At 53.5% G+C, this 26,712-nt stretch overlaps 1 protein-coding gene and 2 long non-coding RNA genes across 6 annotated transcripts in view; 1 reads left to right on the top strand and 2 right to left on the bottom strand.

Moving 5' to 3' along the window:
* Nucleotides 1–629: 629 nt before the first annotated feature.
* The window catches only part of RPS6KA1 (ribosomal protein S6 kinase A1), a 30,856-nt gene continuing 4,773 nt past the window's right edge, over nucleotides 630–26,712 (bottom strand). The window contains exons 2-23 of one of the 4 annotated variants that reach the window (XM_068172802.1): nucleotides 25,481–25,525; nucleotides 14,086–14,139; nucleotides 10,274–10,390; nucleotides 9,374–9,455; nucleotides 9,024–9,104; nucleotides 8,308–8,387; nucleotides 7,591–7,697; nucleotides 6,992–7,029; nucleotides 6,745–6,887; nucleotides 6,156–6,226; nucleotides 5,844–5,932; nucleotides 5,653–5,717; nucleotides 5,197–5,299; nucleotides 4,632–4,759; nucleotides 4,049–4,174; nucleotides 3,446–3,535; nucleotides 2,829–2,987; nucleotides 2,445–2,606; nucleotides 2,062–2,138; nucleotides 1,833–1,950; nucleotides 1,315–1,452; nucleotides 630–1,049 (exon numbers count right to left, since the gene is read on the bottom strand). In XM_068172802.1, coding sequence (XP_068028903.1) covers nucleotides 927–1,049; nucleotides 1,315–1,452; nucleotides 1,833–1,950; nucleotides 2,062–2,138; nucleotides 2,445–2,606; nucleotides 2,829–2,987; nucleotides 3,446–3,535; nucleotides 4,049–4,174; nucleotides 4,632–4,759; nucleotides 5,197–5,299; nucleotides 5,653–5,717; nucleotides 5,844–5,932; nucleotides 6,156–6,226; nucleotides 6,745–6,887; nucleotides 6,992–7,029; nucleotides 7,591–7,697; nucleotides 8,308–8,387; nucleotides 9,024–9,104; nucleotides 9,374–9,455; nucleotides 10,274–10,390; nucleotides 14,086–14,139; nucleotides 25,481–25,525 — 2,196 coding nt within the window. In that variant the 3' untranslated portion in view covers nucleotides 630–926. Of the gene's footprint in view, nucleotides 1,050–1,314; nucleotides 1,453–1,832; nucleotides 1,951–2,061; nucleotides 2,139–2,444; nucleotides 2,607–2,828; nucleotides 2,988–3,445; nucleotides 3,536–4,048; nucleotides 4,175–4,631; nucleotides 4,760–5,196; nucleotides 5,300–5,652; nucleotides 5,718–5,843; nucleotides 5,933–6,155; nucleotides 6,227–6,744; nucleotides 6,888–6,991; nucleotides 7,030–7,590; nucleotides 7,698–8,307; nucleotides 8,388–9,023; nucleotides 9,105–9,373; nucleotides 9,456–10,273; nucleotides 10,391–12,288; nucleotides 12,483–14,085; nucleotides 14,140–25,480; nucleotides 25,526–26,712 lie in introns of those variants that run through there. The other 3 variants (XM_068172803.1, XM_068172805.1, XM_068172804.1) reach the window with 3 other exon arrangements.
* On the top strand, nucleotides 8,012–19,610 carry LOC137462446 (uncharacterized). Its single transcript, XR_010993695.1, has 2 exons — nucleotides 8,012–8,361; nucleotides 19,058–19,610. It is a non-coding gene; the product is annotated as an uncharacterized lncRNA (long non-coding RNA).
* Nucleotides 15,077–18,610, bottom strand: LOC137462356 (uncharacterized). Its single transcript, XR_010993676.1, has 2 exons — nucleotides 17,320–18,610; nucleotides 15,077–16,401 (listed from the first exon to the last, which is right to left on the bottom strand). It is a non-coding gene; the product is annotated as an uncharacterized lncRNA (long non-coding RNA).

Raw genomic sequence — 26,712 nt, 5'->3', positions numbered from 1 at the left:
TACGAGTCAGAAAGAAACCCTGAGTTACCGGCTGGAGAACAAAGTTAAATTAAAAAATAAAGGGTGGTTTGGTTCAGAGGGTCCTACTGAGGGGAAGAAAAACCCCAAATGGTAAAAGCAGCAGCCAGAGCCAGCCCAAAGCCTCCGCTTTGCCAGGGAAGAGGTTCTGTTGTCATCCCCCACTGCACAGGTGACAAACTCTGCAGTGATGGGAGAACACGGAGATGGGAGAGCAGAGGGAAGGAATGAGCCAAACCTAGGAGGTTTCCTGGCCTGCTGAGCATCTGCGGGAGGGCTTGGAAAAAACGTGGTGTGCTTTGTTCAGAGATCTGAGCTGCTGGCTGGGCTGGGGGAGCACGGGAGAGAGGGAGAAACAGAGGCTGCAAAATCCACCTTATGTGGAACAAACACACAGGACTTGGAGGGGAGGGAGGTCCTTCGTGGACACGAGTGCTGCTGACTGGGAGGCTGCAGGGCTGGCTTTGGGAAATGCATCCAAAGGTTTGAGGGAGGAAAAGCCCCAAAGCCTAAACCCCAAGTGTGACACAGTCTTCCAGCTGCTGTGGAGCTGGAGAGGATCAGTTCCAAGAAATGCTGTAGCAACAACAAATACCTGGTCCTACACAGGGAAGGGTGAATCAGAGCTGCTTTTTAGTGCCACTTGACATCAGTTATACATTCTAGTTCTCATATACACAGATGGATTTCTTTATAAATCAACAATTTACACGTCAAAAAAGTTTTACACTGAAGTTTTCTCAGCAAAGATCAGTCCACATGAGGAGGAGCCAGTCTTTTAGGAGCAGGAAGGCACTTGGCCTCTTGGGAGCAAGTCCCCAGGGGAGGCCCTGTGCAGACCCTGCCCGTCCCCTGTCCCCCTCTTCTGTAGGTGTGCAAAATCCGGGCTGTTCCTGCACTGTGGGGCCTCACAGGGTGGTGGAGGGGAGCTTCTTCACCCGCCTCTGTGCCAGGATGGAGGATTCGATGGGCTTCAGCTGAGGGCTTGGCTTGGAGCTGTTCAGTGCCGAGTATGTGGCAGCCATGGCGCCCTGGAGAGGGGCACAGAGGAGTCACTCAGGTGCAGGAGAGCTACTTCAGACTCATGGCTTTACAAGACAGGGGAGCAGAGCAGCCACATCCACAAACAAAGCCAGAAGCATCTTTCTTGTTTCTTTAAGTCTCCCACCTGCACTGACATGCTGTTAAAGAATCTCCCCCTTCTTTCCTCCCAAAAACCCTTGCTTGTCTGTACTGCCTGCCCTGGCTCACACCTCTCTAAACTTCCCTCCTGCTTTCCCACTCCAGATTTTGTACCTTTACAAGCTGAATGTCCTGGTGATTGAGCTGACTCTGGGGTAAACTGTCCTTCTGTGTTATCCAAGGATGCTGCAGGACCTGCTTGGCTGTCAGACGCTGGTGAGGATCTACATGGAGCATCTTTGATACCAGATCCTACAGGCATTGTTTGGAAAGTCAGACTTCAGAAGATTTCATAATTTAAATGCAAAAAACCCCACCCGTGTATGCCCCCAGATTAGGATTTAAATGCAGAGGCCAAATTTAAAGTTCCCAAACATCAATGTCTTTTTGTATGAAGTATGTTTTTGGCAGGCCTGGGGGGTAGAACACAGAGCAAACCCCACATGGGTCAAGCACGAGGTTGGTTTTCCATGCAAATATCACAGCCAGAGCTAAAACAAAACTGCTCTGAGGGATTTGTGTAGGGTAGAAGCTGCAGTGCTGGTTTTCTTCTCTCTTTTGTGTGCTCCCTCCCCAGCCTGCTCTATATTTGCCTCACAGCAACCCCAACCCCAACAAATATCAAACCCTACCTTGGCCATGTCAGAAATAGTGTCCCAATTGCCCCCACTGATGGAGAACTTCCCCCCTCCTATCCGTGTCAGGATCTCTTCTGGAGTGTCACTGGGACCATTTGCAAAGGGAGTGCAGCTGGGGAGAGAGGAGAGAGCCCTGGATTTACTGAGCCAGGCAGGAGGAGAGGCACAGCTGTCCCCACAGAGCACAAGAGGACAGGGGTCACAGCCCCAGCCACTGCCTTACCCTGCCAGCATCGTGTACAGCAGGACCCCCAGGCTCCAGATGTCACAGCCCTCGTCGTAGCCTTGGCGTTTCAGGACCTGAACACAACAAGCAAAGGGAAAAAAGTGTGTTTGGTTCCTGTTGTTGAGCTCATTTCAGAAGAGAGGCTTGACCTGGGTGCAGTCCATATGAAAAGCTTCCAGAGCTGGACAGAACAGCAAAGTCTGGGACTAAAATATCAGGATTCAAAATAGATTCATTACTACAAGTGGTATTTCTGTAACTGCCTCTTCCAGGGCAGGATGGAGCTGGGAACAGGGCAGACCCACTGTGCCAAGTGGCAGCACAGGTTAGGGGAGGGACAAGGGGACTGCTGGAGGGTCTCAGGTCAGTAAGGTGCTCACCTCGGGTGCCACGAAGTTTGCTGTGTAACAGGGGGTCATGAGGAGCCCGTTCTCAGCCCTGAGCTGCTTGGCAAAGCCAAAGTCACAAATTCGGATGCTCTCTGGGTTCCCTGATTTATCCACGTAGAGGATATTGCTGGGCTTCAGGTCCCTGTGAACCACCTGTGGAGCCAAGAAAGGGCTGTGCTTGTACCCCAAGTAGATAAAGGTCTGGAAGCTGCCTGAGGTCACTCATCCCCTGCTCTGGCCTCACATCAGCTTTGCCCAGAGGGCAACACCAGCAAGAAAAAATTGTCATGATGGGCAGAGTTACTCCCTGGAGGAGAAGGGAGCACAGTGTAATGCCAGGGAGCTTCTCAGGAAAACAGCCATGATCACACTCACCCCTTGGGAATGCAGATACTCCACTGTTTTACAGATCATGTGCAGGACTGAACTGGCTTCTCTCTCCGAGAAAAATTTCTGTCTGAGGATTTTATCCAGCAGCTCCCCTCCCCTCATGAGCTCGGTCACCAGGTACACATACTTCCCATCATCGTACACCTGCCAAAGAAAACATGGGTGGGGTAACCAAAATGTGCTTCCACAGCTTCCCTTTTGTACTCCCATCACCAAGGAGCAGACAGGGACCAGCAGAGGTGGCTCTGGGGATGCATCCCCACCCCAGAATCATGGAATATCCCAACCTGGAAGGGACCCACAGGGATCCCTGATCCAGCTCCTGGCCCTGCCCAGACAGCCCAACGGTCCCACCCTGGGCACCCCTGGCAGTGCTGTCCAAGAGCTCCTGGAGCTCTGTCAGCTTCGGGGCTTGAGCCTGGTGCCCATTCCCTGGGGAGTCTGGGCAGTGCCCAGCACCCTCTGGGGAAGAACCTTCTCCTGACAGAGAAACAGCAACACATGGAGCTGAGTCGCTGGGCTGTCCCTGCTGGGGCTGAACTCTGCTCAGCCAGTCTGCACTTCCTAAACCAAAGCACGGGGAAGTCTCAAGCCACACTCACATCTTTCAGAGTGATGATGTTTGGGTGCTGCCCGTACCGCAGCAGGATCTCAATCTCCTCAGAAGGGTCTCGTTTGCTCTTATCAATCACCTGCAAGAGTAAGGACACACTGCAGCCACCACGGATGGGGAAGGGGCCAGGACAATGCACACGAGCTGAGTTTGGAGTCCTGCAGACCTTCTGTGCCGCATCCACTCCATCCCCTCATCTCTTTAGCTCTAGAAATACTTAAGTTGCTTCATCACTTCTGTGTCCCCAGCCCACAAAATTTTATGTCTTTTGTTAAGACCTGATGTAGCCACAGCTTTGCAAAGAAGATGAGATGCTCTCCCCCCTCTGAAGGAAGAGGACACTGCTTCCCTGCTATTCCTAGGGAAGTGCAGGTACCTGCAGAGCAGCACAGAAATTGTCCTTTTATGTCCTAGATGAGCCTAAAACTCATCCTGATCCACTCCCTGCCAGCGGCAGGGACACCTTCCACTATCCCAGGCTGCTCCAAGCCCCATCCAACCTGGCCTTGGACACTTCCAGGGATGGGGTAGCCACAGGTGCTCTGGGCAAAGATGTAACAGGGGAACTCAGTTGTGAGGGAAGATCCCAGACCTTGACTGCGTACTCCATGTTGGTGGCCTTGTGGATGCAGCGTTTGCAGACGGAGTAGGAGCCGACGCCGATGGCCTCCTTCACCACGTAGCCATCGCTGAACTGGACGTTCTTGCCATGCAGCTGCTGCCAGGGCACAAAGGACAGCTCAGCTGGGAGGGTTCAGGGAAGGGTTTGTGCAACATGATGAGTTAACTGCAGCACAGAGAGAGCTGTCAGACTGTCTGCTACATCCCACAGCTTCTCCTCCTGGCGGGGAGCGGGAGGAGAGGAGAACAAGGCAGATATAGGTCAGTGGGCCAACGCTGCCTGCACCGAGCACGGTGCCTTTGCCTTTGGTTGCCCAACCCACGGGCATTACAGACCCCCTGCCAGCACAGATCCACCTGGGGACAGGAAAGCCACAGCCCTGACAGCCACAGCCCTGACAGCCTGTGCACAATGTGACAGTTAGTGGTGATGGAAGAACAGGAGGCAAGAATTCCAAAGAGAACTGCCTCAGGCTCCAGGTGGTGCAGAGGTCCTGCAGACCTGGAGCATCCCTGCACCTCCAAAGAGCTGTTCCTCTGTCCCCTTTCCTTACCTGCACAACTGAATGCAGGGGTGGCTGGGCAGGTTTCACTTTGCCATCCTCCATTAACCCGGTTGCCACGAAACTGAAGCCTCGGAAGAGCTGGTGGGCCCCCGCGCTTGGGGGCACACCTGGGGAATCTGCAGCAGGAGTTGAGAGACAGCTCAAGAAGGGCCTGAGCAGCAGAAGCCTCCCCCTTGCTCCCAGGATCTACTGTAATTTATTTGAGACAGGAGCCACACCAGCGGCACTGAGTTTACCCCTAACATCCCACAGAGAATCATGGAATTGTCCAGCTTGGAAAAGCCCTCTAAGATCAGCGAGTCCAACAGTTCCCCCAGCACCGCCAATGTCCCCAAGTGCCACATTCACATGACTTTTAAATCCCTGCAGGGATGGTGACTCCACCACTGCCCTGGGCAGCCTGACAACCCTTTTGGGAGAAGAAATCTCTGATATCCAACCTAAACCGTCCCTGTGCAGAAACCTTATCCTGCTGGTGCTGGATACTCCCTGGTGTGAAGTCACAGAGTGACATCTCAGAGGAAAGTTGGGCTTTGCCTCAAGTCATACAAACCTTTTGGTGTCCGTGACGTGAACTCTGTGTCAAAATAAAAGGTGTCATCTGGCTGGCCCACTGCAGGCTTGAAAGGGGGTTTGATTTCCCTGCGGTACAGCTTCTGCAAAACACACAAAACCCAAAAAACAGCTGCAAAAACTTCTGCTTGGAAGTGCTCCCACAGCCACCTTCTCCCAAAAGGTGCAAAGGCTGGTGAGGAATGAGGGCCAGGAAGAGGTTTTGTGAAACTCTGTGTCTTAGCACTTTGCTACAGCTCAGTGAGGTGACAGGCCCAGGTATGAGACAGTTACATGACAGAGAATTTTTGTTTTGGAAAGGGTTATTGGAGTGGATGGGGACAGGGGCTGGTGGCTCTCCCATAGCTGGCCAAGCGTCAGGACTGTGCTATTCCTGCTGCCAGAACTGTGTTACTGGTGCTGAGTGGTGCAGAAATTTGCTCTTTCTGATACTCACGTTCCAGTCGATGGTGGAGTAGAAAGGGTGGCGCTTGATCTCCTCTGCCCCATCTGGCCCAGACCCTGCAAGAGACACCACGGGTCATGTGGTACTGAACCCCCAACAAAGCCAAGGGGACAGCCAGGGAGGCAGCACAGCCAGGTGTCACAGAGAACCTCAGAAACAAAAAAAAAACCCTAAGGTCTTACCTAATCTGTTGGCTGGATTCCTTTTGAAAAGGGCTCGTAGGAGACTCTGAGCCTCAGTGCTCAGGAACTGTGGCATGCCCAGTTTCGCTCTGGGGAGGAAGTTATGCAATCAGCTGCAGGTTTGAAGAAGTCAACCCACAAGGCAACTGCAGCACCTCCACCCCCAAAATGCACAATCATCTCTCTGGCATTTACACTGCACCCTTTAAACGGGTGGCTGATATGGCACCACTTGCCAAATAACGCCACAGAATTGCAAGAGACCCCAGTTGCAACACCCCTCCTGTGCAGACACGAGAGAGAGACTCTTACTTGAGGATGAGGGTCATCGTCTCCTTACGGTCCTTCCCCTGGAAGGGCAGTGCCCCCGTGAGCATTTCAAACTGTGAGGGAAAGAGAAGAAGGGGGCCATATCTGAGCAAGGCTCGGTTGCACAGATCCCACTGCCCCTTCCTGCTTGTGAGGGGTCCCAAGCCTGGCTCTGACAGAGCTCACAGGCACAGCGAGTTCCCAGCAGCAGTTTGGCTCTCGGGCTTTGCCTGGGAACGCGTCCAGGCCAGCGCCTGCTCCTGCCGGAGCCCTGGGATCCAGCAGCTGCCAGACGGTGGCACCAGATCTGCACTGACAGCGAGGGCCCGGCGCTGGGGTGGACATGGACACCCCCACGCACCCCACAGAGACCCCTCATGCATCCCACGCACTCCATGGACACCCCCACACACCCCACAGCCCCCTCACACCCCAGCACCGCTGGCACAGCAGCCTCGAGGGACCAGCGCTCCTGGCTGGAGGCCTGGACAGCCCCCTTAGGGCTCTTTGGGGTCAGCAGGACACACAGAGCTGTGTCTGGTGTTCCGGAGCGGAGGAAGCTGGCATTCCCAGTCCTGGGCAGGGTACCCACCATGAGGACCCCGTAGGACCACCAGTCAGCACTGTGCGAGTGGCCCTGGCGATTGACCACCTCCGGAGCCATGTACTCCACAGTCCCACAGAAGGAGTAGGCTTTCTTCTCGTGGTCTATGGCCTCCTTACTCAAACCAAAATCTGCACAAGAGAAAGCTGTCAGCACACTGCTCCAAACATTTCAAGCAGCTCTGTATTTCAGGGGCCAACCTTGCTGGAGCCCAAGGCTTGGTGAAGCCCCTTACCTGTGAGTTTGATGTGCCCCTCTTCATCCAAGAGGATGCTACAGCGGGAACGGAAAAACAAGTTGTTACTGTCTGTGGTAAGGGCTGGTGAGAGAACAAGCACAGCAAGGGATGGTCTGAGATCATCCTTTGGCTCCCGGAATCCAGAGTTACCTGTCCCTTCTCCCAGTGCTTTAAGCTGCACCATCAAGACAGGAGTGGGACCAGGAGCAGCTCCCTCCTCTCCACACCCTCAGCTTCAGAGCAAACCAAAGGCCCCAGAGGTTACACCCCTCTGACCCCCACATACCCCAGGCAAGGATAACCAAGCTGGAGTGGGCTCTGCAGAGCACAGCCTGGTCCCTTCTCCCTCTGAAGGCTCCCAGCTGCCTAAAGCTGGAGCCTGGAGGCTGCCACGGATCTCTGCTCAGCCTGAGGCACGCACAGCTCCTGGCTGGAACCACTGGTCTGAGGAGCAGCAGCCTTGGATTGGCACCACCACCTCCCATGCGTCCAGCCCTGGGGCACCCTCCAGCCCCTCTGGAAAGTGGGAGCTGCTCCCTGACTCCAGGCTGGGCTGGATGCAGGGCTGGGATGCTGCCTCAGCTGGCCACACGTACTTCTCTGGCTTGAGGTCCCTGTAGATGATCCCCAGGCTGTGCAAGTGGTCGAGTCCCAGTGCCAGCTCTGCCAGGTAGAACTTCACATCCTCCTCGGTGAACATGACCTGCAGGCAGGGGGAGAAAGCAGAGAGGTGCTGGGTTACAATGCCAGCAGCTGTCCTGCACCCAGGCAAGGCCTCCCACATCCATGTTGCTCCCTCCTGCCCTTTCTAAGTTTTCCAGACTTCACCCTCCGTTCATGGTTTGGATCAGAATGGACCTTAATGGATCCAGTCCGTCCCCCCCCCGCCATGGCAGGGACACGTCCCACTGTCCCACATTGCTCCAAGCCCCATCCAACCTGGGCTTGGGCACTCCCTGGGATCCAGGGGCAGCCACAGCTGCTCTGGGCACTCTGTGCCAGGGCCTGCCCACCCTCACAGGGAACAATTTCTTCGTTAATTCTAATCCAAAATGACCTTATTTTTATTCTTGTTCTTCAGGAGATGCTCATCTGAAGCTGTTGCAGGGGTGCCACCTGCCACCTGTGCTGCTGCTTTTCTGCTGGAGCACAGGACTACCACAACACCCTCTCCTGGTGCCAGCTCTGGACTAGCAGCAGGCTGGAGGCTGTTTTCACCCTCTCAAGGACTGCAAGGTTCAGTTACTTCTCCAGGCCATAAGCAGAGATGAGCTGAGCCTCAGCAGCCCACTGAGATGCCAGAGCATACCCACCTCTTTGGAAAGCCGAGTGAAAAGGTCACCTCCTCTGAGGAAATCCAAGATGAGGTACAGCTTCCCCTCCGTCTGGAATGCTGAAACACAAGCCAGAGCAGGAATCAGAGCCCTGCACTGAGGGAAGGCTCCGTGGTGTTACATTAATCACTTAAATCCCAGTGGCTCCAGCTGGGCACATGCCCTGCATGGTTCCTGGGTCAAATGCAGGTAGGGCTGATGGGGTAAAGGAGATGGCTTGCCCCTGCTGCTGAAATGGGAGCTCCCCACAGCACTCTGCCACTGCAGAAAATCCTCATTTTATGGGGGGTCTGGTTCCCTTTCCGGCAGTGATACCCTCCTGAAAGGGCTGTTTTCCCGGGAGAGGTGCTGGTCACCTTACAGGAACAAAGCTGTCCTTGCCTTCCCCAGAGTCAGAGCATTAACCCTGCCAAACTCCAGCTCAGCTAGTTAGCTCTGCTTTCTCAGTTTCTCATGGTTTAATGTTTTAATCCCAGGGATTTGATGCTTAAACCTCCTCTTCCAGTCCATGCTCAGTTCCCCATTCCTTAGCTGGAGCAGGCAGTGGGACCACAGATCCTTGCAGGAAAGGATCTGTGTTCAGGGGATTGTGTTTAAAGGCAGCCAGAATCTGCTGGAGCTGCAGCCCCTCTCCTGTAGTATCCCATGAACCCATGTTTTTACACTCTCCCAGCACCCCAATGAGCTCCACTCACCGTAGTGGAGTTTCACCACAAAGGGATGGTTGACATCAGCCAGGATGTCCCTTTCTATCTTTGTCCTCAGTCGGTCCCGCACTGTGGGAAGAGAGGAGCAGCTCAGACACAGAAAAAGGCCCTGGCCAGTGTCCAGCCCCATCCCAGCCTTAAGCACCAAGCTGCCTGAGCCAGGTGTTTTCCCACCTCCATCATGATGCTCTTAAACAGATGGAAGAAAAGGAGGATGTTTTACTGGGATAAAGATGCTTCTCTTTCACCCAGCCCACCCCAGGGCCAGCAGTGACATTTCCCCAGTGCTCTTTAAGTCACAGAGGATCAGAGCACTGCAGGAGGAGTCTCCTTCCTACCTTTCAGCGTTGCTTTCTTGAGCACTTTCATGGCATAGAGGTGGTTGCTGTCTGGGGGGGTTATTTTTCTCACCAAGAAAACCTGAGGCAGAAGAACACCACATTCACCAAATACTAAACACTGGCAGTAGAAGCTGGATGCTTCCCAAAGTGGCAAACCCCAGAATGTCCCTAAGAAACTCAAGCTTTCCCATGGGGTTTCCAGGGAAGTGCTGTGTGTGGACTCCTCTCACCCCCCAGTTTCATGCTGCACTTTCTCCTTTCCAGCCTTCCACACCTCCTGACTCCTGCAGCTCCTGTGGGGCTGGGGCTGATGCCTGGGAGCTGTGACTGGAGGCACTGATGCTTCACTGTACCACTAAAGCCTCCTGGTTTGTCAGTCGCATCAACTCTGGATTTTTATCTCCTACCCTTCCCTGATGTCTCATTCTACCTGGTTTTAGGCAGCATCAAAAGGACACCACCTGCAAGTGGTGGGCTTGGCAGTGCTACTGGTTGGACTGGATGATCCCAGAAGTCATTTCCAAATTTTCTCTGATTCTACAAAGCCTCTGCTGCATTTTCCCAGGCAGCAGCACACAGTCCTGTCCAAGCCCCCACTGCCAGCTGGTAGCTGACTGACATAAAGCTGATTTAATGTGTCAGCAGATGGTCTGTAAGAGACCTGGATTATTGAAATAGATAAGAGCTACAGGCTACTTCCTTCCTCCTTCACAGAAGAGAAACTGGACCATAAAAGAGGGCACAAACCTAGCCTGGGGCACACAGCAGCAGTTCTGAGAAGGGAGGAACATGCCCAGGAACATTCCTGGGAGTCAGGAAAGTGGTTTTGTTGGGGATTGTTCCTTTCGTCACCAGAATAATTTCCCTGGCATGGCACATAGGAATAAGTGATCTCACCTTGCCAAAAGAGCCCTGTCCCAGCACCTTCAGGAGCTCAAACTGTGAGGGATCAGCCTTCTCAGAGCCCTCCTTCACATGGTGTGTGATGTTGATTTCCTGCACGACACCTTCCCCCTGAAACAGAGGGCACATGGTTGGCAGGGACTCCTGAGCAAGGGAAAGCAGCCTTCTGGGATTGTGGAACAAGGACTGCAGCTCCAGACTCACAGGAGCCACACGTGAGAGAACCATAAAGGTTGGTGCTTGTCACAGGTATCAGCATCTGCAATCAATAAGTCAGGGTAGGGAGGACCAGGTAAATACAGAGCCCTCCCTCCCAACCACAGGAGCTGCTTTGAACTGCATTTCAGAAAAGTGCTTGAGAAGCACCTTCCTTTTTGAGGCACTGGTAGCAAAAACAGGAGTGTTTATGCCACTAAAAATCCCACAACACAAAAAATACGGCACTGTTGTCAAAACAGGGCCAGGGCTGGCAAAAATCAGACATGTTGGAGCCCATCTGCTCAGCAATCTGAGCAACTCTGCAACATAAGTCTTAGTGCATCTTCAGCACATACAGATGATGCTTTAACAGACTCCAGCCTTCAAGAAGATTGAGGGGAAGCCAAGGTCTCTGGCACATGTTTTGTTTAAAACACATTATTTTACTTAAAAAAAAAAAAAGAAAAAAATAGATTTAATCAGTATAAATAGAACAAACCCACCAAGGGATCTGGGCCAGCACAGCCACAGACCCTAAGGTGATGCTGAAATGCCTCCTATTCCCAGCAAAACTTTTGGACCCAAAGGACAGCAATTATGTTCAAAAATGTATTAAACTCTGCTGTTCCCAGCCCTTGCGAATCTATGGCCAGCAGAGGCTGCAGAAAGCTGGAACTACAATTTATTTTTTTTTCCCTTGCAGAGTTGGGGGAAAAAAACTTACACTTTGTTTTCTAGACCTATTCAGACACTTAGTCTGGAACCACCTCATCAAAGCAGCTTTTAAAGCCAGCCAGAGGCAGGTGCCAGCCCTGCCTGTCTTCCTGCCCAGCCCACTCCCACCCTCCAGTGCCTGTGGATGCGGTTGCCCACCTGCATCGCGATCCCTCCCCTCCCCACTCTCAGGCTGGGCTTTTCCCAGTTCAGGAAGTGGCTTTGTTTCCATGGTGGGAGCTCTGCTCTCTCCTGTGCTACTCAGGCACTCAGGGCAGGGGCACAGGAGCTCCCTGGCGTTATCCTGCCTTTCCCTGGGCTCAGTGGTCACAGGCAAGAAAGATGCCATAACGCCTTAAACAACACATTTTCATGTTTCCAATGATCTCCCAGCTTAAACCAGCCACTTTGCACTTCTGGGTCCATTTGGAGCCTTAGTCCCTGCAGACAGCTGCTATGAAGAACAACTTCCCACCTCCAGAGCTGGAGCAGGAGCCAGCCAAGTTCAGCTCCTCCTGCCAGCTCAGCTCTCCAGGGAGAGAGCCCACAGCAGGGAGAGACCCATCAGGAAGAAATTCTTCCCTGTGAGGGTGAGGAGGCCCTGGCACAGAGAAGCTATGGCTGCCCCTGGATCTCTGGGAGTGTCCAAGGCCAGGTTGGACAGGACTTGGAACAACCTGGGATAGTGGAAGGTGTCCCTGCTGTGGCAGGGGTGGCACTGGATGGGCTTTAAGGTCCCCTCCAGCCCAAACCATCCTGTGATCCTCCTACCACAGAAACACTTTGAGAAACCATTTGGTATCTTGCTGACACAAGGGAGGATTTTCCCTGATGGACTCATCCACCAACTTGGAATTCAACACTCAGGACTCTAGTGACGAGCTCTTACAGCCTCACTGGCAGCACACACATCTCCAGCACAAAACCACCTGGGTGCCACCGAGGTCAGCTTCTTCCAGAGTCACCACAGCAAACTATCCCAGAAGGCAGAGAAAGAAAAGCAAACCAGAGGGCCCTGAACATCCATGGGAAGCATCAGCCAGCAGCAGGAAGGGAAGCAGAGTGAGGTGGCAGCGGGAGGTGGCAGCAGTACTGACCGGGCTGGTGAGCTGGCTGGGGGCTGGCAGCTGCAGGCTGCAGGGCTTGGCTCGCTGCTTCCTCTGCAGCCAGATCGTCAGGAACGCCCACACACGGGGAAGTTTAGGGTCCCTCTCCATTGTCCCATCCCGATCAACATCGTCCGGCCCCAGGAACTGCAGCCCCGGTGCAGGGCTCGGGGCTCTGCTGGAGCAGGAGCTGCAGGTGGCTGCACAGGCGGATGCGCAGTGGGGACGACGCTTGGTCGCACGGAGGGAGGTTCACGCTCCCCCTGCCTGGCAACAACACTTGTGGTTGGGGCTTTTTTTTTTTTTTTCAGGTTTGCTTTTAAGAAAATAATACTCTCACAGCTCCTCGCTGGCATTTGGGTTCCTCGGCTCAGATAAGACACTGATAGAAAACACACACAGACCCTTAAAGTGATTTCCAGCTAATGCTGCCTGAAGTTCATGTCAGGCTGGGAGCTTTGGGTATTTCCTCAACAGGGGAAATTGTGAGAAATCCCTTTCCTCTCTAAAACAGAAGAGACAAATTCACAAGAACCCACCCAGAAGTGTGACGACACCTTGGAGAGCTGCACATCTCTGCTCTCCACTGGCACAGGGATGAAGGGGCACCCACGATGGGATTCCTTCAGGAATGTTTGGATTGGCATTCAGCCCTTTGCTTGCCTTATGCTGCACAAGAGTCCTTGCTGTGGAGTCTGGAGTTATTATCTGAGAGCCACCCTGAAGGTCCATGAGGTGTTTTTAAGGGCATTTCTTGTTTCTGAACCCACCATGGCTCAGATTATGGTCAGGACAGAGCAGAGGTATTTAGAGGGCTTGTTTTGCCTCCTTCCCCCTCCAAACCTGTTCACCTTTGACCTTTCCATCAGGACAGACAGATGTTTCCTGCAGCAAGACCCCAGAGGGTGCTGGTAAGAAAGAAGCCCCTTGAAATGAGTCAAAAGACACCCACACAAAAGGAAATAGCCCCGTGTCAGCACTGATTTCTGAATTCCTCCTGAGAGTGCAGAGGATGGAACCAGAGTGACAAATTATGACTGTCTTACCCACTCTGCCCCCACCACGTGCTCTTGGAGAACTGATAACGAAAGAAACAAATGACTGAACAGCAGTGAGGCAGCTGGGCCCAGCCCCACCACGATGCCCACTGAGCTCCAAGGGCTGGGGCAGGTGCCAGAGCATGGAAAAGCACCTGCAGCTGCTGAGCACAGCAGGAGCCTGGTTCACACCGACACCTCCTGCGTTCTGACGCAGCCCAGGGGGGAGAAACCCCGTCCACCCTGTGCTGCCCAAGAGAAGCACACATTCCACAGCAGCTCCAGGTTCTCAGTGTGCGGGAGCAGCAAACTCCCTGTGCCTGGGCCTGGCAGGAGCTGATAAATCTCGTTATGACCCAGACAATTTTTCATGCTGTGTTGCCAGCGTGGGAGACGAGCCTCAGAAAGGCAAGAAAATCTCCCCTGTACATCCACGCAACCAAAACTGCCCGTCCTGTCTCACTGACAAGATCAGAAAGCCACAGGAGCCACAAATGGCAGCACGGAAAGGAGGCTGGTTTGGGGAGGAAGGAGGAGGAGGAGGATGAAATCAAGGCCAGGATGTCATGTGAGCAAGTGAGCAATAGCTGCTCTCTGCAGCAGCAGTCCCACAGAGCTGAGAGGGGCTGGCAGGGGCAGCAGGCAGGAAAGGGTTTGGTTTTCAGAGAGCTCTGCTCACACCCTCGCGTGTGGGACAGACTGCAAATGAAACGGATGAGTCTCCGTGAGGTGCCCACCGCAGCTCTCCTACCTTGTCTGCCGTGTCCACGAGGTCTTTCTCTATCCAAGTGATGTCAGACTTTGCCTGTGGGACAATAAACAAACGTCAGCACAGAGGGGCTGTGATTCTTTCCTAAAGTTTTCTCAAATAACTTGTTCAGCAAGACCAGGTGAGCTGTTCACAGCCACTGGGGGTGTCTCACCAGCCATCAGTCCTCAGGATGTGATTCTGAGCTGTGTGGTGGCTCCAGAAGAGCAGTTGGTCCCAGTAAATAAATTTAAATTGATTTGATTTGATAGGGTGACCTGGAGGTGGGACAGGAGCTACTGAGAGGGAGAAGAGAAGGAAAAGCAAGCCCTGAGGAAGGGAGGAGCTGCGTGACAACAGTGAGATTAGAGCTAAGAATTAACTGATTTTCAGCTCCAAATCAGATCGGAGAGGCCCCCGCAGTCACCTCTTCCCCTTCCTCCTCTGCGCTGCTGTGCCCTTGTGGGGGGAGCAGCTGGAGAGGGTGACTGTCCCACTGCTCCAGGAGCAGCAGGGTGACAAATCTGCCAAAGCCACAGCTGAACCGCTTCCTGAGCAAAAAGTGATCACAAGACCCTCAGCAGATCCCATCCCAGGGACCCCTCCCACCCACCAGGAAAGCAGCTCCATCCTGGCTCCTTCAGACCAGACCCCAGCCCCTGCCTGGGATGGGGTGGGAGGTTTGGATTCCCACAAGCACGGATCTCTGCTCCTGGGGGCTCCCAGCACCTGCTGCCACCCACAGCCTCCAGAGGCATTTTCCACAGATTTCTGCACTGCTGGGAAATGAAACTGGCTTCTCCTGGAAAATAAAAGCCTAGGAGGTCGCTCCAGTCAGAGGAGGAGACAAATTCTGAACCTCCCTGTGCCGCCTTCGCAGGGCACAGACGGCTGAGTCACCCCAGAGCAGGGGCTGGGCACAGACGAACAGGGGGTTTTCCCAAGTTCCAAATGCAAGTCCTGTTTTCTACTTTCCCCCGTTTTTTTGAGGGAGGATTTTACAAGCCAGAAGCCAAGAGACAGGTTTGTTTTTGCTCGCGTTTTGTCACTTTGCCGGTTGAGACCGTCACATCTAAATGCAAGGAAAAAAAACCACCCTGCAAAAGCTCGAAACAGATTCTGCTCTTGGCATTTCGCTTCCTATTCATCAACAACTAACCAGAAGCTGTTTTAATTTCTGTTGCTTCAACACATGCTCTGGTCCCAAAACACTCCCAAAATCTGGCAGCACCTAGGAAAGACACTTCTTAGAAAGCAGTCATACCCTCCAAAATGCCTTTTCCAAAAGAGTGCTTGATTAAACCTGGACAAGGTCTGGCTCTGTAGGATCAGGAATTCCCTGATTCCTTGTGTCCTGCAGAAGAGACAGAGCTCAGCACAGCAGGCAGAGCAGGTATTTTATCAGACACTTGCCTCCTGGATCCTTGGCTTGCTGCGGAAGAGGAGCCTCAGCATCTCCAAAGCTTTGGGCTGTTATCCTCCCATCCTTGCCCAGCTGGATCCTGAGCTCACAGCCCGAGCGGCACCCGGAGCGGCGCAAGAGCCCCGGTGCCGCGGTTGTGTCACTGGGATGTATTTTGGGAGCTCCACTGAAAGGAAGCGGCGGTTTCGTATGGGGAAATGGCTTTGTGTGGCCATGGCTGCACAATGCAGCAGCCAAACGAGAACACTGGGTGGCTTTACGGGTGCTTAGGCATGGAAAGAGCCATCAGCAAATCTCAGCGGGCTTTTCAGGAGGATCAGTTCAGTCCCCCCGTCACCCACACGAAAACAGGCACGGAAAGAGCAATTCAGGCACTGCACAAGGCAGCAACGAGCAACTGAGAGTCTCAGTAGTTTTCTTGCTCAAAATTTCCCTGCCCCTGCTCTCAGCAGCACAAATGCTGATCCAGCAGGGATGCTCTCCCTGTAGGATCAGTGGAATTGCAGCTCTCCAGGGAAAGAGCCAGGAGGCAGCAGCAGCTTCTGGATCAGCACAGGAGCAATGTGGACCTGCTGGAGAAGGCCATGAAGACATTCCAGGGACTGGAGCCCCTCTGCTCTGCAGCTATGCTGGGAGAACTGGGGGTGCTCACCTGGAGAAGAGAAGGCTCCAGAGAGAGCTCACAGCCCCTTCCAGGGCCTAAAGGAGAGCTGAGGACAAAGTTTTTAGCAGGGCCTGTTGTGACAGGACAAAGAGTGATGGTTTTATGCTAAAAGAGGGGAGATGTAGATCAGATATAGGGAAGAAGTCTTTTACATTGAGGCTGGTAAAACCTGTGGGTGAAAGCAGCTGGTCTCCTGAGGGAACTGGGAGGGCACATGTGGCTCCCCATTTTCCTTGCACATAGAAGCAGGGAGAGAACTGGTCCAGAATGATCTGGCTGAAAACTTCCCTCTCACTCCCTGTGCCTGCACTGCCTGACTTGGCCATTCCCATCTCTGTCCCTGTTGGGAGGGATCTTAAAGCCCATCTCATTCCACCCAGCCATGGGCAGGGACACCTCCCCCTATCCCAGGCTGCTCCAAGCCCTGTCCAGCCTGGCCTTGGACACTTCCAATGATCCAGAGGCAGCCACAGCAGCTCTGGGCACCCTGTGCCAGGGCCTCCTCACCCTTACAGGGAGGAATTCCTTCTTACGTCTGATCTAATTCTCTCCTCTTTTAGCTTAAAAACATTCCCCCTAACCTGTCACTGTGTGAAAGAGTTGACACTGCGGGTTGGTGGCTCAGATGCTGGCACTGAAGTGTGAACTCTCTGGCTGGAAACTCTGCGTGACCCTGCTGCCAGTGGCACCTCAGCCCCAGGAAAATCCAGCACTGCCAGACACAAATGGCTCCCAGTGCACAGATTAAAGGTCCTGTAATCCAATTCTGTGGAGGACCAACCTCCAGCCATTCCCAGCATCAGCTCCATAAAACAGGACACTGGCTGGCCCCACAGATTTCAATCAGAATGTCCAGGGACTGCCTTTGTCTCCTGCCAGGATCCAGTTACACCCCCTGAGCTCTGGGAGGGAAGGATCAGGCTTTCACAAACAGGAAGGTGATGGTGTGAGGAACTGCTGCTGGAGGAGGGACAGCTGCTGGCACAGCCACAGGCTTCCCAAGGGGATATCTGGGCAGAGGTTTCAGCTGCTGCCCAGGAAGGACTGGATGAAGACAACGTCAGACCCCTCCTTCCCTAAGTGTCGGTCTCGGGAAGGAATGTGGCAGCTTCATGCTCCTGAAATTTTGCATGAAGTTATTTTACGTGACCTACTCCAGAGCAACAACTTCCCCGTGGAGCAGCAGCTCCTGCTCGGGAGGGAGCCTGGGATCAGTGGGAAGCACGAGGGAGTGCAGCTCTGCAGAGGAAGCGAGGCTGAAGTCTGTGGAGAGCAAAGGCTGCTCTCTCTGGAACTTTTTTTACAAGTGGTGGTTCTCAAAAAGGGGAACAAACAACACAAAGAAACCTCCCCACTCACTGCCTCCCCTTCTGCAAAGGCCTTTTTTGGGCAGAGCTGGCCCTCGGCCTCATTTGTAGCAAAAGAATTGGCCAGAACCTGGTACTTTTGACTGTACTTCTGTGGTGGATCCTCTTCAGTGCTCCTGGGAGCCCCCAGCCTGAGAAATCCTGCAGGACACTGAGCAGAGACATGGCCCAGGCTGGGAAGGGAAGGGTTCAGCTGGGGGTACCTGTGCCTTGGGGCCACGGATTCTCTATTCTCTTAAAAGAAGAGGGAGATTCTTGGAGCAGTCCAAGAGGATCTGCAGGCAGAGAGAGGCTTCTTAGCCCTTTAACTCACACTGAACAAGGGCATTTGCTGACAGACAAACACTGGGGCCCGAGGAGGAAGGGACACCACGGGGTGGCTTTGAAGGTGGAAGTCCTGCACAAGGTCACTGCTACAAACAGAGCCCGGGAGCACCGGGGACCTCCTTGGAACTTGCCAAGGAGGGGATAAGGACAAGGGCGGATTCCTGGCAGCAGGTTTGCAGGAGGGGATTACTGAGAGGGAGCAGGGCTGCACGTTTCACCCCACACCATCCCCAAGGACTGTTATTGGTCTCCTGTAAAACAAAACCAACCAAAAATGGGAGAGGGAGGAGAAACCCAGAGGACACAGTCAGGCCTCTGCCCAGTGGGGGTAAGGTGGTGTCCAGAAATCCTCAAATTCTCAAATCATCAAAGCCCTCGTGCCCAAACCCTTACACAGCCAAGGCAGCTGAAGAAGGGAATGACCAGCTCCATCCTGGCGTGGAAAACATCAGGAGCCTCCCCACACAAGGCTTAAACAGAAGTCTGACTCCTGGAAACGCTCTGCCATCCTCTTGGGGGCAATTCCTCCCCACTCACAGAGGCAACCAAACTGTGTAAAATTAACCTGGTGACTCCTGGGAAGGACTCTGCTGCTCCTCCAGTGATCCTGGCTCCCCACAACAGGGGTACAGGCAAATCCCTAAAACGGGAACACTGCCACGGAACAGGCAGTGTCACACCGGCACCCCTTGAGCACATTCCAGCAGGTGGCACTCGGAGCATCTTCAGGGTCCAAAATGTGTTTCTCATTTGAAACAGGATGGGGTGAGCCCAAAGCCCATTTCATAAGCACCCACGTCATAAACACCCCTCTGGGAAGATTTAGCACCCCTGAAACAGAGGGATCTTGGAAATTATGAAGGGTTTTCTCAAGCAAAGCCTGAGGCGGAGGAAGGGAGGAGGCAGATGGTGGCTCACACAGCTGAGCCCCTGTCCTTGTGCTTCACAACATCCTTTTTGATCTGCTCAGTTTTTAACCAACTCGTTTCACAGGGAAACCAAAATATCTCCTTTAAGTCAGAGGGCTCAGGTCGGTTTTGGGATGGAGAGAGCAGAGAGGCTCCAGCACAGGCACTCCCTCGCACTCCCTGGGCTCTTCCTGCTCCTGGCTCTATCCAGGGCTATGTTGGCAGCAGATCCTGAAAGTTTCTTCAAAAAATAAATTAATTAATACCATTTCTCCACCCTTTCCAGGCACTACAAGCTGCAACTGGCCAGGATCAGCTGATGATGAGCTGTTTGGGCTAAAGATACAAGCTCAGGCAAAAGATGTTCCCAAACTCCACGGAGACTCCCTGATGGCTCTGGTGCTGTTGCAGTTCCAGAGCTGTGAGAGGAGCATGGGGAGCCAGCAGGACTTTGCACCCAGTGGAACGTGACACTGGAGAGGAGAACACCTTCAACAGCCAGGAGATAAGGAATTACTCAGTTCTGCAGCTTCTACAGAGCAAATCAGCCTCTGGTGCAAAAGAGCCAAGGATGCAGCCTCCCCTTCCTGCAGCCCTACACTCGCCTCCCAGCAGGGAGGAAAGCTCTGCTCTCAGCAAATTCCAACCAGCTCGGGCTTTGATGGTGGTAAAACCAGGAGACCCTGTCCCAGGCTGTTCCAAACACCAGGACTCTGAGGAGCCAGCAGTAAAGCACCACCTTCCATCAGGACACGTGGCACTTCTGCTACTTTCAGTAGAAAAGCTGAAAACTCTTCCTAGCTGAATGGTAAAATACAACACTGGTTTCACAACAAGAACCAAGACTTGTTTGCTGTCCTTGGAGTACTCGTGGGATGTGGAAAGTATTCTGTATCGCTGGAATTCCACACTCCTCCCACAGCACACAGGCTGCCCTCCCCTTGCAAGTCCCACAAGAAGTGTCTCAGGGCCTGGAAAAGCCTTTGCCTGGTACCTGCCGGGGTTGTTCTGTGCAGGCAGGGAGAACCCGGCTCTCTCCCACCCTCTGGGAAGGTCACACGTGTGGGACACGCTGAGAGAAAGGGATTGTCGTGTTTTGGGGGTGGCTGTGAACTGCAGCAGGGTTAAAAGCAAAACAAACCCTGTCCAAAACACACCCCGAGCTGTGCGTTACCCACACCCTGGTGAGAGCGCACAGGATGAGTGCCTGCTGGAGCAAAGCTCTAGTTTATCATTTAATGTCTATAAAACCATGGCTGCAGCCAGCAGCCACCCCCTCCATGGCTCAGCTGCTCTGTGTGCCAGGGACAGGACCATAACATGGAGACTACATCCATCCCCTTCCCAAACATGGACATCACATCCATCCCCTTCCCAAACATCACACCACAGGGATTGCAGCCACGCCCCACACTGGGAATACCATGTTTTGTCCTGTTCCCCTCAGATGCTATCTTAATGAGCTTTTTTTTTTCATCACTCTGTCCCTGTGGAGAACCCAGGGGTCCCCTCCTGGACCCCAAAGACAACCACTGACCTCAGTGCTGGTGCAGAGCCATCAGCTCCCCCTCTGACAGCAGTCCTGGCACATTCCCAATCCATATCCAGGCCAGCCAGGGCTGTCCAGTGAAATCCACCTCTCCGACAGCGAGGGGATCAGTTCAGCCACATCTCAGGAGCGCAGAGTGTCCTCAGCCTGCTCGGCATTCCCAGAGCAGCTCTGCCCACCCCGAGCCTTCAAGCACAAAGAGGGATAAACCCCCTCCTTTTCTCCTTTTCCATATCCAAAGGGGTGACATTTCCCAGCTGTGCTCCCCAGGACTGGCAAGGGAAGCACCTGGATTTCCCGCTGCAGTTGGGAAACCCTTCCTGCCTCAGAGCTGCAATGAGATCAGCAGGAACTGCTGTAATGCCTCTGCTCCTGCTGGGAGGCTGCCCCAGGCACACACAGAGGGAATTTCCTAAGGGATAAGGAAAAGGGCTCCAGGCAAGGCAGGAGTTCTTAGATAGCAGAGACTCCCCTCCCTGGATGGTCCCCACCCCTGGCAGCCCTGGCAGGCAGCACAGTGCAACCAGAGGGAAAACAGCTTTTGCAGCTTCACCTGGAGCTAGGGAAGGAATTTACTGCTCATGTCCAAGCCAGGCTTCACTTCCAAATAAAGCTGAGACTAGTGAAGCTGCAGGAGCTTCAGGCAGATTTGCCTGTGTGTGCAGGGAGAATCCCAGGCAGCATCTTGGCCAGCCAGGGGGCCCAGCAAACCCAGCCAAGGGCACTCCAAGCTCCCAGTTGCTGGGGTGGATGACCCAGTGACCAAACTCAAACTCTGGCCTCTTCAAAAATCAAATGAGAATGAGCTCTTCGGGGTCCTCTCCAGTGCCAGCCCTCACCACTGTCCCCTCCAAGTACAACACACAATAACAGATTTTCAGGGTTTTTTTTTCCTACAATACAAGAGGCTTTCTGGAGACAGAACATGATGCAGCTTCCACGAACTCACCGGGGGATGGCAATGGCAGAGAAGAAACTGAAGTGGTTTGGATGGGTCCGGGACCATGTGGGAGGGCTGCTGGAGCAGACTGCTACATTCCTCGTGTGCAAGTGCTGTAAACTGACCCCTCTTCAATTATTCGTTAGAGTCTGCAGCTCATCAGAGACTCTGCTCCTCAAACAGGCATTTATTTGTGTTTTTTAAGAGCTCAGAAGCTGCTGTTCACCATAGCCCAGCCCTGCCAAGGACACAGAGCAAAGGCTCTGCCAGGAACACACCAGGCAGCTGTCAGGCACTGCTGCAGCAACAAACCCCCTCAATTCCTTCAGCTGACAAGGCAGAGCAGCCAGTTTGAACTCAGAGCTTTACCACTGACAGGCTGAAAAAGCCAAATGTTAAGAGTGGCCACAGCTGCTGCCCAGTCCCTGCGGCATCAGGGAAATTTCCAGGCAGCACCACAGCACACTGGAGATGTTCTGCTCACACGTCCTGCCCAGCCACGGGGCCAGTCCGGCCAGAACACCACTGGCTGGGAGCCCCAGGAGAGGGGCAGTGGGCTGAGAAGGGATTTGCTGAGGTACCTATCTCTTCCCACAGCTCCATGGCTTTCCAGGCCCTGGAGGAACCAGCAGCAGCTGTGCAAACACGCACAGAGCAGAGCACTCACTTGTTTGTTTTGAAGCCCTTCACGTTAAGAGGCTGTGATTAGTGGTGTCCAGCACTGGATCACACCACTGGATGTGGGTCCTGTCCTGCTCTCAGCCTGGAGCTCGAGGGCAGGGCTGGCCCGAGAGCCCTCCCTCACCTGGACCCTCACTGGACACACAGGCCAGGTTGGATGGGGCTTGGAGCAACCTGGGATAGTGGAAGGTGTCCCTGCCCAGGACTCCTTCATGCAGGGAAGGACCTGTCTGCAAGCTTCATCTGGTCAGGATAAACCAACAGGAGCTACACAGATCTGGGGAAAAGCCTCATTTCTCCCTGTGCTGCACTGCCCCAGCCAGGCTCAGCCGGGAGCACCTCCTGCCTGGTGCCTGTGGCTCTCGCTCCAGTCTCAAAGGTCCCTTCTGTGGTGCAGAGCTCAGTTCTTCCCTTCCCCAGCTCTCCCTGTGCTCTGTGATTATCACCCCAGAACAAGCTGATCAGCACCCTCAGCCCGTTTCCCAGAGAGAGTGTGGGCACACTCAGCACTGCAATTCCACTCCTCTGCTTTTCATGATGAAGTGATTTCACTAATTGGGTATTGTACTTCCATGTACAATTCCTCATGCTCGGCACCTTCAGGGAGCACAGGCTCACCCCTCAGCCAAGCTGGCTGCAGAGCAGGCTGAAAAACCCCAGTCATGAGAAGGTTCCATTTTCCCACTGAATTCAGTTGCTGTTCTCCTGAACAAGGACCAATTTCACCCAACCTGGCAATTAAAATTTGGAGAACGCAGGAGAGAATGAGGTTCTGTACCCAGAGAGGCTTTTAATCACCACCACCAAAGAGGATGAGAAAAAAAATTCATCCTTGTACCCATCCTGCATTGGATCAGCAGCCTGGTGTTAGGGATGTGGCCATGATTAGCCCTGTTTTCAGTGAAAATTCAAAGCACAGCCTCATCCCATCCACTGTGAGTGCTGACTCTTCCCCAGCCCTAACCAGCACAAGGATCTTGCAGACATTCCCCAGGTAAACACACTGAGGAATGGGGCCTGCAGGGACTTGTGTACCACAACTGTTCTTGAAAGGTGGAAAACACAAGAGCTTGTGAAGTGCACCAGCTGTCCTAGGTAGGAAGCTGAGCAGGAGCTACAAAAGCAGCAAGAAAGTACCAGAACAGGGCCAGCCTGGCCCAAACCATGCCCTTGCTACCTCTGCAGTGACCACGTCCTCGAGTTTCAGGGGAGATGGCGACGGAGGCGTCACTCCAGCAATCTCACAGCACCAACTGTGAGCTTCCCGACTCTTTTGAGGAACTCTTGGATTTCCTCCTTTTCAGAGAGTCTTTGGTTATGGCCCAGGCACATGAGGACTGTACTTTGGCAGCATCCTGCTGGCAGGGCCGGGGAGGGACAGGGCTGCCGCGTGGGCGTTGAGTAATCGCCGCTGTCGCGGCTTCAGGTTATTTTTAGCAGAGATCACAGAATGAGCTGCAAAAGGATATCACAAACCTGGAAAAAAGGTGCCTCTTCCCCTTGCAGCTCTCCACACTCAGCACAGAAGGGTGTGGGAGGGAGCCTGAGCAACCTTCAATGTGAGAATAGTCACCTCGGATGGTGACGGCCACTTGCTTCTCCTGCTGGGGTAGAGCCAGAGCCTGGAGCTGCTGCTGATGTCTACCCACAGAAAGAGCTGAAACACACAGATATTCTGGGTGCTGCCTGTTCCCCCATCTGCAGCATCTCAGGGCAGAGCTTGCCCTCAAGCTGAAGGTATGTGTTTACAGGAGGGATTTCATTTGTGCTGGTAGCAAACATACCTTGTACAAACTTGGAAAACGCCACCGAGGTTATTTCAGGAGCACGCAGTAGAGCTTTGGGTGCTCAAAAGTTACCCAAAATGGGATTGTCAGACATTGCTCACAGGCATTTTAGCCACTGGGCCTCAGGAAAGTGGAAAGCAAGACACCTACAGCAGCACAGGGCTCTTGAGGCTTCCCTGCTCTGGAATGTTGGAGAACTTGCCCCCCGCTCCGCTCCAGCTTGGACTGTACATCCATGTCCCACAGAGCAGCAAAGGGAACCTCAAGTGCTTTTTGGCTTCTATCTCATGATCTTTCTGTGGAATGCCACCTACAGATGGAATCAGCCAGGGTTTGTCTCAGTGATGTCCTTCAAAGAGAAAAAAATCCTAAACGATTTTTAAAGCAACATCCATCAGCAGCATTTAGGGAAGGGCAGTTTAGCCAAGTGTTTGAAGATGAAAGAGGCAAAGTCTCAAACCTCAGAAACCCAGCTGGAATCCAACCAGAAGACACAAGATTCCTTTTTTCCCCATGCCAGCGATGCAGGCACAGTGAAGAGTCATAAACCCACTGTTCTCAGGGGAGGGAAGTGCAAATTCCATTGACCTGAATTCATCTGACCCAAAGATTTCTTTGCAAGCCACTGAAGAAGTGCCAGGCCAGCTCCAGAGTGGGACAGAGAGGCAGAACAGGTAGGGGAGATGCACTGGCAATGCTAGAAATCCACAAACATCCCAGGGAACAAAACTGGCTGAAATGTAGACAACTGGGGTTTAGGTTTAAATGTCTTTCACTAAAAATACAACATAACCAGCTGGAAAAACAACCCAGCAAGCCCCCAGAGCCTTCGGCAGGGCCGATGATTCAGAGAGAGAAGCTGCCACAGGGCCCTCGCTGAGGGTACAGGACTCCTGACAACCTGCTCGGGAAGGTTGCCCAGGGCAAGTCCAAACTGTTGTGTCATTCTCCACGGTCAGAGCATGGCTGGATCAGAAAAGGAAATCCTGAAGGGATTATGATTTCATGGTACTGACATGGCTCTCCTGCTCTGCAGTGAGGGCAGGGTAGAGGAATGGGCGCAGTCAGGAGACGCCCATGGGGACAGCATCCCCTGGGGAGGGCTCACAGTACACAAATCAAGTCCTTCCACACCATGCTGCTCATGTGTGGAGCAGGGTGAGCTTTAGGGGTCTCAAGGAGTAGCAGGTTCAGATCCCTGCCCAAAACACAGGAGACAGCCGCTCAGGTCTTTCTGTCATTCCCAGCTGATGCTAACGGGCATGCAGAGGGCAACTTGGCAGAAGTGGAACTTCTCCCAGCCCCACCAAGGCAAGAGAATAAACAGATACCAGACGCTCAGCAAGGGCAGCTGTGCCAAAACCACCAAATACTCTTGTACTTCTCATCTCAGCTGGCAAGATCAAACCACAGAGAGAGGCATAAACACAGCACCGAAACACCCCAGGGGTTCTCACTTCTCACCCTCAGCTACAGCCCCACTCCAGCTCCTGAGTGCTGGACCGAGGAGGCCCTCTGGAAAACCTTCCAGGCACGTTTGGATGACCAAAGAGACAGGAAGACAGGGGTCCTGTCTCTTTATCTGTCCTCTTCCCCGTCTCCAGTCCCTTGCACTCCCACGTGCACTCCTGCAAATTTACAGAGCAGCAGCTTTACAGGGTATTAAAATAACCATCCCCATCCTGCTCCCGAGTGAGCTCACACCCCCCACGCTCACAGGGACCTGCAGAGGTAACCTGGGGCATTTTTTACCTTGGATGGAGGATTCCCACCTTCTTCTGGAGCTGGCTGCCCGTTCTGCAAAGCAAGAGAACCCGCTGTTAGCACGTGCTAGGCATGGGATTGTTCCTCATGTCGCTCACAAAAGCTGGGAGGTGGCTTTGGGAGCCCCTCACGTGGGACAAACAGGGCACGGTGGCACTTTGGATAAGGTGCAAGGTGGTTGAACATTTCCCCATACACCAGACTCTTGTCTTTTAACTTGCTTAAAAGAAAGTCTCTTGCCCAGGGAGTCTCTCCAGACTTCCCCCAAATGAAATTGAGGCTCCTTATCCACTCAGTATTGCTCGTGGGGCAGACAGCATCAGCGAGGATCCCTGGGGTGGTCGGTGCAGATTCCCACCACGTGCTGCAGACGCTGCTGCATCCCAGCCCTCCTGCACTGCTGCTCCGGGACTGCTGGCAGCAGCAGGCAGGAGCCGCAGCCGAAGAGTTAACAACCATTGTGCCGTGACATCAGCTTTAACCGGAGCGTTTATCAGTTATTTATCACCCTATCGCAGCTGATAGCTGCAGGAAATCGGCCCCACCCGCCTGGCTCCAGGTCCAGCCCCGCACAAAGTCACTGCAGGTGACCTGAGCCACCCGGAGTGGCACCAGCCGGTCACCCCGGGCTGAACCGAGCAGGGATCAGGTTCAGACGGCACCGGCACCGCCTGGGGAAGCCGGGCGAGCAAAAGTGGGTGGGATTTCATTGAGACACAGATACCCAGAGCAGGATAAGCACGTACAGGAGGTTTTCTGCAGACTGTGGAGAAAAACAAGGGCAAGAAGACTTTGCTTTGACATCTGTTTGCACTGCAGTCTCAGGCTCCAAAAATCATGGCATTCCTCTCCTCCTCTGAAAGAGCAAGGGCAGTTTATTCCTTTTCAGAAGTTATGAGCCAAGTGAAGAGTTGTAGTGCCAGTGAGTTTGAGCCTCAGATCCTCAGTGGAATGACTGGGTTCTAGAGCCTTTCAGGAACTGACAGAAACGAAGCCAACTCCTTCCCTGGAGCAGCAAGGATCCATTGAGATGATCAACCTGACTTCTTCCTCAGGTCTCCACTGCACTGCAGTATTTACATCTGTATGGATCCGATCCGAGCTCCACAACTCACCTTAGTCCTAACTTAAGTTCCAAAGTAGTTTCAGCCAACGACTGAAAGCAGGCCCCAGCAGCCCCACACACGAGTTCTCCCAGAGGAATGCTGCCCTGGTGTTTA

The sequence above is a fragment of the Anomalospiza imberbis genome, chromosome 25, assembly GCF_031753505.1.
Source record: "Anomalospiza imberbis isolate Cuckoo-Finch-1a 21T00152 chromosome 25, ASM3175350v1, whole genome shotgun sequence".
Lineage (NCBI taxonomy): Eukaryota > Metazoa > Chordata > Aves > Passeriformes > Viduidae > Anomalospiza > Anomalospiza imberbis.
The sequence above is the reverse complement of the archived record's forward strand: the minus strand, read 5'-3'. Positions and strand labels throughout refer to the sequence as shown.